This window comes from Salvelinus fontinalis, chromosome 6, assembly GCF_029448725.1.
Source record: "Salvelinus fontinalis isolate EN_2023a chromosome 6, ASM2944872v1, whole genome shotgun sequence".
Classification (NCBI taxonomy): Eukaryota; Metazoa; Chordata; class Actinopteri; order Salmoniformes; family Salmonidae; genus Salvelinus; species Salvelinus fontinalis.
In genome coordinates this window covers 42,232,292-42,243,214 of record NC_074670.1, presented here as the reverse complement: position 1 = coordinate 42,243,214, position 10,923 = coordinate 42,232,292, and the positions used below count along the sequence as shown (strand labels likewise).

The 10,923-nt window shown below is 40.7% G+C and overlaps 1 protein-coding gene across 1 annotated transcript; it reads right to left on the bottom strand.

Moving 5' to 3' along the window:
- Nucleotides 1-376: 376 nt before the first annotated feature.
- Nucleotides 377-10,519, bottom strand: LOC129857848 (SLIT and NTRK-like protein 2). The gene has a single exon (XM_055926484.1). It carries the CDS (start codon nt 9,916-9,918, stop codon nt 7,351-7,353), a length of 2,568 nt encoding a protein of 855 aa, XP_055782459.1. The 5' UTR covers nt 9,919-10,519; the 3' UTR covers nt 377-7,350.
- Nucleotides 10,520-10,923: the final 404 nt, after the last annotated feature.

The following is a 10,923-nucleotide window of genomic DNA, read 5'->3' as shown; positions in this document are numbered from 1 at the left end:
AAGTCAGTCTTGTCTTAAACGGAGTTTGGCGCGTTCATGCATCACAATGGGTAACTGAAGGTTGGGTTTTAATTTGAGGATGTCTATTTACCCACTAACAGGGCGGAACAGCTGTGGTGAATGGTCTCTATCCAATAGCGTAGACAGTGAGACAGACCTGCCCAGCAGCGCCGACTTTGTTTACATAAGACAACACGTCACGCATTTTTTCAATTGAGAAATACTGCATCAAACACCTTAATGTAAAATTGCCCAACTAAAACATCCTCAAAATGATTTACAGATTTCTTCAGTGATCTTAGATTAATTCTGGAATATGAAATATGGGGGACAAACATCATTAACCAAATGCGGAATCAGTCAGGAAACACACCTCCAGGACTGAAAGTTTTTATTTTTACGAGCAACAGAAAAACACATAGAACAATATGCTTGTTTAGTCACTCTTTTAAAGGTCCAATGCAGCTGTTTTTACCTCAATATAAAGTCATTTCTGTGTAACAATTAAGTACCTTACTGTGATTTTTTTTTCTCATTTAAAATGGTAAAAAAATATATATAATTGCTTCTTAGCAAAGAACAATTTCTGGGAGTGGTTTGAGTGAGGAGGGGAAAACTGAAAACTGGTGATATGACAAGGCAGGTCAGAACTCCATCCCACCTAAAACAAGCTGATATTTCTGATAGCCTTTTCAAATAGCTCTTACAGTAAAATAGCACTATCATTTCACAATTTCCCAGTATTGTTCATATATATGTGTGTATATATATATATATACACAACAAAGGAAAATCACATTTTTGACTGCACTGCACTTCCCTGACAAATTGCCTCCACCCAGAGGGAAGTTTAAAGGTTTTAGATTCTGCTGTAATCGCAGATGGATGGACCTGTGCTATCGCTTATCATTCTCAGACTGGATGTAGAAGGAAGGCTGATCAGTGAGCTCGTAGGGCAATATTTCACTGGCATTCACTAGGGGATCTAACCTCATAATTCACCAGACTTTGCTTCTTCACTAGTCACAAATCCAACAATACACATGGATGTGACATTTTAAATGTGTTTTAGATGGTGCACATGCTATGTTAAAGGAGAAGCTTATACTCTTTCAGTCCAAATTGTATCTGCATAGTGGTCATTAGAACTGTAATCTACACTGGATGTACAGAACATTAAGAACACCTTCCTAATATTGCCTCCAGAACAGCCTCAATTCATCGGTGCACAGACTCTACAAGGTATCGAATGCGTTCCACAGGGATGGCTCATTTGACTCCAATGATTCCCACAGTTGTCAAGTTAGCTGCATGTCCTTTGGGTGGTGGACCATTCCTGATACACACGGGAAACTATTGTGCATGAAAAACCAAGCCACACTGCAGTTCTTGACACAAGCCGGTACGCCTGGCACCTACTACCATACCCCGTTCAAAGGCACTTAAATAGTTTGTGTTGCCCATTAACCATTTGAATGGCACACGTACACAATCCAAGTCTCAATTGTCTCAAGGCTTAAAAATCCTTCTTTAACCTGTCTCCTCCCCTTCATCTACACTGATTTAGCAATTGACATCAATAAGGGATCATAGCTTTCACCTGGATTCAGTCTATGTCATGGAAAGAGCATGTGTCCTTAATGTTTTGTACACTCCGTAGACTCCATTTACAAAGCCTGTGACCCTGTAACTCAAATACATAGATTTACGGGGTGTTGTTCTTCACTTGAGCAACAGAATGCATCTTCCCCTCCTGCCATTTGACAATTGGAGGGGATTGGCAACAGATGGGTTAATATTAAGTCAAACAGACAGTCTTGTCTTCATTTGAGTCACTCTAAATAGACGGATGGCTGTAGCCTTGATGGTGGCCGTAGAGAGACCTCCTTTGGGCCCTCCATTGTCGTTGAGTAAGGGTTTGATGGGATGGGAAGTGCAACGTGGTGGCCAGTGGTGTAAATCCATCCTCAAGGGCATCAGTGGTCAGCTGCATTCCACTGACAGTTTGACACGGATGCATCCCCCCCCCACTAACACAGTCTGGGCTTGCTATTGATCATCTGGATATCTGAACCATCGTCCGTGACTTTGCTGCTGCCTCGAGAGAACCATCTTATTAACATTCCCAGACTACCATAAGGCCTCCTGTGCTGTTTCCCTTGTATAGGCAGAGTCAGTAACACACAGATTTAGAGCACATATTAATATTTGCATGTTAATGTGTAAACCCTTCGGGATTAGTCATACCCTCAATAAAAATAAATAGTACAATCATATATTAGTTGAATTGGATAACAGAGTTGTATTTTTATTTCTATTGCATGTTTTAATGAAAAGAGAGAACCAATAATAGATTTTTGTATGTATGGTGCCCATCTTGTCAAATGGCTGACTGACGGAGAAAAAAGTGTAAGAAAATCGTTATCCTCTGTACTCTGGTTGATATTTCAATAATTTATCCTGCAAGCTTCTCCTTCTTTCTACTGTATGTCAATATAAATGTTCTTGCTGTTAGAAATCCCATCGTATGGCACATTTTCTGATTATTCTTCTATACTCAGCACAGGAGGAATTATTTGATTGCAGGAATCCTTGAATGAGCACCAGCTGTTTCACGTTGCAATGTGAAAATGCAGTAGCCTTGAAGAACCAGCTGCAGTTGAGTCAAGGACTTATGCACTTCCAAAAATTGGGACTGCAAGAATTTCCTGCAGGCAATAGCACGGGTTCAAATTTAGTTTTTTTCAGTACTTCAGCATCACGTTCCCATGTATGTTATTCGATGTGAATAATGTGTCAACAGTTGTTTGGGGTGTCAGATTGTGCTCAATATTATTAGTACTGTTATTTTAAGCCACTGATGAGGAGATGCCAGACCTCCCTGTGAGTTCCCAAAGGCACTGCTGTCACATCTGTTATAAACAACCGGGCTATATTATTAATTCAACATTTTATTAGTAATTTTCCAGAAATATGGATTGATATCAATATACAGTATTGTATAACAAAAGTCAGGTTGCGTCATGTACTGCATGTGAATACGAAACAATACAAATCTATGAATTAAACAAATATGTTGGAAATATAGGTAAGGTCGAGGTATGTTGATGTTAACAAATTAGATGCCTTTTCCATTCATTGTTGCATATTCTATATAACATGCTCCATTTACAGAGCCATTAGAGTTATATTGGTCTCACAAGCGAGTTGGATTTCCATTGCATTCTTGGGGGTAAAAAATAGACTTTTCCATGTTGCTGGGAGAAAGGCCTCCATGCACTTCCTGGAAAAATGTCTGTGGCCATGGCAGACATGAATGCTACATTGTGTGAGGGTTATATGGTAGGACGGCTAACCAGTGGGAGAAGGAGCTGATTGGATTATAGAGGAGCCACTTGCCATGCCTTGTTACACAAACCAATAAAGTCTTCCCTGGGACATTTGCTTACTGTGTAGCCGCTTCACACTTCAAGTGTCAAATAATGACTGCAGTGATAACATTTTGTGGCAGGCATTGAACAGGAAAGGCTTATTAATATTGTCTCATGTGGAAAAAGTGTTTTAAACCGAGGACATTGAAAACTCAGCATAATATGGGGCTGAGCGGTGGAAGGGTGGTTCAAGATGGTTTCCAATATTTTGTTGTTTCTCAATCACACATGCATGGAACAACCTCCACTGAAATAACACACTCATAAATTCCCCAGAGCACAATTCAGATATCCTCATTACCCCTCCACAGTTCCTCTGAACTCTGTACTACATGTAATCTCATATGAAAGGACAACACAAAAGTGAATGCTAGCTAGCGTAGATTTGGCCCTTCTCATTTATCATATTCACTTGGATGGAGTTTCACTTCAATTGCTCTTTTTTTCTTCTTCTAATAAGATCAATGTGTTGTGTTCCAGAGAAAGTGGACACAAGGTCAGATTTAGCTTGAGTTAACCTTTGGAGAAGTCGGCAGTCTGTCACCATTCCTTTAACACACAGATGTCGGCCGGCTGCTGTGTGCATTAGGATTATCCCTCAACCATACAGAAAAATGGGGGAAAGCAGCCCATTGATCTTAGTCATGGCTGTGAGTCCAACAGCCTTCACTGTTCATGCGGTGTGTTTAACAGAGAGGTTGTGGCTGTTTTAAACCATTGCCACGTCAGTGTTCATAGATCACAAACAGGGCACACATTTGTACTGTTAGGCAGCAGACTGTACATTGTGCAGCGACTACAAGGTTGTTTATCCTGCGACAGTTGTTCAAGGAATTCTGTCAACATCTAACATGGCCCATCATTAATGTCTAAATGATTAAGCAGCCATGAAACTGGTGCAATATTCGTCAAAGGACTGTGGAAGGAAAGAAGACACACACTCTCTCTCTCTCTCTCTCGCGCGCTCTCGCTCTCTCTCTTAGACAAACCTCATCTCTGAAACAAAGACTAGAACGCATAATATATCCCCATAATTTGCACAACCATGTCAGCAGGAAACATTGACTCTACTGAACACTTAAAATGACTGTAAATAAGCTGAACATATTGTGAACATGGCTCATATTTCAGCATATGGCTGATTATTTCAATTAACTGTACTTTGAGATGTTTACTTGATTACTTTGATTTAATCAATAACAAATATTCCTGTAGCACTGTTTACATTATGAGAGCCTAGCATTTATCTGAACATTTCTTAGATAAACTATACAATCTGATAGTTAATGTGGAAAAAATGCATCTATATTGATCCAAAATATGAAATAGTAATATGTAAAGGTTGTAAAATAAAATAAAGGTTCATTAAATATGTCACAGAGCCTGACCTTACTATTGGTTTCAAAATATCACTTCATTACTTTGAGAGTGAATTGGTTGTGACTCCGGACAATCCCGGGGACACTGGGAAGGAGGAACATAGACCTTCCATGCTTCCCACAGGTCTCGTAGTCTCCACCATGTCAAAGAGATTCAGTATCATACACAACAAGCATAGGCAACTCTCGTTGGGCCTCATCACAAATCAAAGAGGAAAAAAAGACAGTCCGACCTTTGAATAAACATGAACTTTGCCGAGAGTATTTCTGAAGAGGTCTGGGATTGAGGCCCCTAGCAGCAAGCATCTGAAAGCAGTCTCCATTGATTCACTCTAGTTCACCGATAGTGCCTTAGCATAGCAAGGTCAAGCTTTACATCCCCTTCCTGTCTACAACAGGAACCATATTGTTGGAATTAAATGAAAGAGGGAGAGTGAATCAATTACAATCTAGTGAATCAATTACAATCTGTTGATCAATAAAGATACCTGACAACTGATTCCTTTATAGGATCCATGGATTGAAGGAAATCCTTTGTGACACAACGACTCAAATGTTCCAAACAACATAATAGTCACTCAACCTCAAATTGTGAAGCAATTTATAATATTTTATCCTATTTTCCGGTGTGAACTGACCGGAGTGATTGATAGCTTCTGTTGTAAAGCTATTGCATTCCATCGCCATCTCTCCTCCTCCCAGTCCCATGTGTGATATGAGGAGAGGAGGAGTGTGGTGGGGACTGTGGGAGCTAGCTGCCTCATTGGTGTGCAAGACATGTCCAACCCCTCATTCTCCACAGCACCAGTAAACAGCAACAAAGAGGCCCATTGTGCCCAGGCAAAAAAAATCACTCTGTTTCAGAAGGAATGAACAGAACTCTCACTCAGTCTCACTCACACCAACTCAATGGCCTCTGCTAGTTACCCACAAGCACAAGCTCACTTACCCACAAGTAGAATATTGGTAATTTAAGATAAGACTCACATAATGAACTTTTTCATCGTCAGTGTTCTGTATTGAAAATGTTTAAGCATAAAATCCATGATTCAATCAAATCAGAAGGCCTGTTATTGCTAACTTAAATTCCCAATTTCTGTTGGTTCTCAGTAGACACTTATTTCATTAATTAATTTGACCAATGTGATTAACAACCTGTGATAAAAAACAACAACACTGTGCACTCTTTACAAAGTCAATGTGAAATCCAACAAATCAAGTGAAAGGTCCCCACACTGTAGAATCCATAGAAAATGCACAAGCTGAAAAAAATCTGCAACATGGACAGTGACACAATAGTAGCTACTTGAAGCAGCCGGGAAACAAAGTGAGAGAAAAAACAGCAGAACAATCTGGGCTTGAAGAAGGTATAGGTCTACAGCAGACCTCAAAGCAAATGTCACCTGAAGGGCAGAATATAAACTTGTCTCATTAAAACCACTAGAAACAAGACATTTTGTGTATGAGGAGCTTTGAGAACTAATCATAATTTGTGCCTTTCAAGTAGGCTCCTGGAGGGCTGTGGTTGTTCCTGTTCGAGACAGTTTTTATCACCCTTAAATCAGAATATAGAGATAAATAATCTACACTTTTAGTGGAAACTGCTTCTCTCTAACTTTTGGGTGACAAAATAATAAGTGTGAAATTAATGGTATTCCTGTGAGGGCCCTTGGTCGATAAATTCGTAATTCGTGCCAAAAGTACTCAGCAAATTCCTCATCAATACACCTTGGTCTATGGATTCCATCAAAGAGAGCGATGTTACCGCCCCCAAAGCACCCAACCCCTCATCACATGGGAGCACACACACAAACTAACACACACAAACACAAAGACAGACAGTGATAATCTTAATAATGCTCACCTCAAATTCAGACTTGACAAAGTGCTTCGGTGAAAATGTAATTGCTCTTATGGCACTTGTATTGCTCATCTATAGCATACAATGTTATGCAAATCGCTAAATTGTACATCTTGAAAGACACTTAGATATTCAAAACATTATTTACCATACATATCATACCCTCTTCAATTATGTTTAATGTAATGGACAAATAATTAAATTGTACATAAAGATTCTTAAAATACAGCAAATTTCCATTTGCAGAAAGCAAAGATAAAATACCCGGAGTGCAAAGGCACTTCTGGAATAAATGGAGCGTCATGTGTGACGGAACCTTTACATGTGTTTCACACTCATTATTATATACAGGAATGTAATTTCTCAATTATTCATCTAAAAAGGATATTTGTTTCCACAGAGAAAATAAAATATATTATATAAAATGCACACAGCAGTATTATACATAGTTCTTGCGGTACCTGCTACAGTCTTTATATTTAAAGTAGAATAAATATGTTAAACCTCCAGTAATATAATATAACTGTCTGCATAAAGGGCTACGTTGACTCAATACAGCTGGAACATAAAAAAGATAAAAAGGCTTAGGTTGCTTTGTTTGAGTTGGACTCGTCAATTTGTGGAATACATAGATACATATCGATGTAATACGTGTGATGATAGTAAGTAGGGCCATATCTTACAACTGACTCATTGCTGTTTGTTTTTCCAGAACTTCGAGGTAGTCTGGTTCTGTTTTTAGCTTCCCAGGCAGCAAAGGGTGTTCATTTTTTGATTGTTCAGCATAATACTTTCGTGGAGTCCCATAGAGAACAGTTTTATTCAACCTGTCCTGTTTGTGTCGTCTAGTAGTTTCAAATGGAGGGATGAATTGTTTTTTCGGTAAAGTGCAGAAACTGTAATTCTGATCGCCAGCAGTCGGAAGCTCCTTAACTCTCTCTGCAATGTTTTGATATAGCAGCTCCGGCTGTCGATTGCCACAAGATTGTTTCTCAATGAGTTCCACTGTGCTTATGGTATATGGGCTTGGGGGCAACTCCGACTTTTTCGGGTCCATGGTGCTGAAAGTTAGCTCTTTTAGATTCCTATAGTACGCCACCTGCTCGCTATCTTTCTGCATGTAGATGGGGTTCTGACACATCTGGCTAGCGGGGGGAGGGATGTAGTTATACACATGTGTCTCTGTTTTATCTGCAGTGGGCTCTGAGCTATATGAACCATAATGTACGTGGAAAGAGTTTATATCTAAATTATTGGCACTGGCGGGAACGCTATCAATTCCTTTGCGTCGTTTGAGGACGAATACGAAAAGACCAGCCCCGAAGCAGACCGACAGAATGAACACCACGAGTAGTCCAAGTATGAGAACAGACAGGGGCACCTCCGCGTGCATCTCGGGTATCTGCTCTGCTATTGACGTGATGGCAAGCGGGGGAGTGGAGTCGGTGCTGGGACTGACGGTGGGAGCCTTGGTTAGGCCTACTGTGACCTCGTTAGGCTCGGGACAAATTGCGTCATTACGCAGGGATCTGAGCAGTCGCCCTGCGTGTTTGGAGGGCGAATCACATGTGATTTCATTTACCACTACGCTGGTACTGGACAGCTCCATCCAGTTTTTAAGGGCAACGATGTCGCATGTGCAATCCCATGGGTTCTCCTGCAGATCGATCTGAATGAATGCGGAGAGCTGGTCGAGCACACCGCGCACCGGCAGGTGGGAGAAGTGATTGTTCCTCAGGTTCAGTCTTGTTAGCATAGTCCCCCAAAAAATATTGTCGGGAAGGGATCTTAATAGATTGTTGTTTAGGAACAGCAGCTGCAGATTATGTAATGAGTTAAACGTCTGTGGTAAAATGTCCTTGATGACATTGTACTCCAGGTATAAATATTGAAGGCTCTGCAGCCCTACGAATAATGATTGGGATAGACTTTCAATGTAATTGCCATTGAGGTAAAGTCTCCGTAGATTAGCCAGGTTGTCAAAGGCCCCGTCCTGAATAACAGCTATCCTATTATTTCCTAAATGGAGGAGCTCTAGTGTGCTGTATTCGGTTAGGTCTGTTCTATATATGGTATGTAAGTAATTCCCTGTTAAATGCAATTTCTTTGGATAGGAGGGTTTAGGGGTAAGCTCTGTTATATTATGCAATTTCCTCTCCTGGCAGTTGATATTTAATCCACTGTCTGCGTTCTGGGAGGTACAGACGCATATACTAGGGCAGGTCATGGGAACAGGGGACCTAGTCTGATAAACCATTATAGGCCCCAGCACTTGTTTGTCCTTACCAGACGTTATCCGTTGTGTAGGGCGATTTCTCATTTTAGGGGGACGGGAGGCTCGTGGACCTTTTGTTGGAGTGACACCGGGGTGTAGGGTGGGAGAGGGGCCGTCGTATTGAGAATCAGAAGGGGGCTGCATTGCGCGGTGATTAGAATCACCAGCATTACGTCGGGGGCATAGATCTTGCCTAATCAATTGCGTAATGTCCTTTCCATGCAGTCTAAAGGGGGTCTCGCACACGATGTCCCCTACAAAGACCGAGATGGTGTCCAGCCAGGCTTTTAAGGGTATCAGATCACAGGTGCAATTCCACGGGTTCTCCTCCAGTTGGATCTCCATAATGCCGCCTATGTGCTCCAGCACACCAGCAAAAGGCAGCATCTTAAGCCGGTTCCCCCTTAGATCCAAATGCGTTAACATAACGAAACGAAATACATTGTTGGGAAGAGACAGCATGAGGTTGTCGTTGAGAATCAGGACTTTGAGTTTATTTAATTTGCCGAATGCACCTGCTTCAATAGCACTGATGTAATTATAATCTGCCTGTAAATACTCCAAACTCTCTAAACCAGCAAAGGTGTCTTCCTTGATTATCTCCAAGTTATTGTTGTTGAGATGAAGTCGTTTTAAAAACCTCAGTCCAGTAAAAGCTCCATTCTGTATCTCCTGTAACCCGTTGTTTCCCAGATGAAGGGATGTGACATTACCATAATTGATAAACTCGTTCGGATTCAGTCTCGAAAGAAAGTTTCCATTGAGAAAGAGTTGGCAGATTTTGTTCGGTGGAGGCTGAAATAGACTCACCGTTGTAAACCCTTTGTTTTCGCAGTTAATGCTCAATATAGTCTCCTTTTCCTCACAGGAGCAGCGGTTCTTACAAATTTCTTTCGATGTTTTGCGGCTCTCTGTCTTCGATGCGAAACTGGTCACAGTTAAAACGCTGAGCAACAAAACGCTGTTCAGCATTTTTACAACAATGTTGCTGAATTATCCAGCATCAACGTTGTATGAGCCTTGGAGTTGGGAATTTCAGTAGGGACATGTAACCCAAATTAACACAGCATTAGTGTAAAAATGGTACCAGGGCGCACGGACGCGCAGGTCTCTCCATTGATCTTCGTTACAACCCAAAAGACAAATTAAACCAGGAATCATTCATCGGATACCTTCTGCGTCAGGCTTGAGTGGGCACATTGTCTGTTAGTCAGGGGATAGCTTCGCAATGTAGCCTACCGCAATCCCCGGTGTTACCCACGACCATTCATGCAGCAGTTTCAAGCATTTCCGCAGCAGCACAATCAGAAACAGTGAGATAGATACTCACTCAGCGACAGAGATTGTACAGTCTCTGCTCGCCTTGATCCCACGAAATTCCATTCTTCGTTAAGTACAATTTCGATTTTTACAAAAAATAAAATGTATGTAGCATATCACTTTGAGTTTTCCTTCACTTTCTCGATGAAAACACTGAGAGATCCAACTCTGAGAAAGACTGGATACTGAGCAATAACGGGCTGAAGCATCCGCTGCTTGCGCATCCGCAGAGGGCTATCTATGCCTTAGAATTTCTGCTCTACGTCCTCCCACATTAAAGGCATTCAGCCTTACGTCACTAGCATCGACAACTGTCATACTTGTTTAGAAAAGTTTTCCATTCTTCTCATAGTAATTGTAAAAATATAATTATTTCTCAGGCTAGTACTACTGGTACCTTGGCTACTAAAGGAAAATAGCAGTAGTAGGATAGTTTATAATAAACACCATGCTAATGCTATAATAATAAACACATTGCCATTGGGTAATATCAATTCAATTTGAATACAACATATTTTTGTAGAGTATTAACGACATTAATGGGAACTTCAGAAAAGTAGTGTACTACAATTTAATTTGATTTGATTTCCCCTACAAAATGCATGAGAAAATATATGAAATATGAATCTTCAATACAATCGTCAGTTGTATTATTAT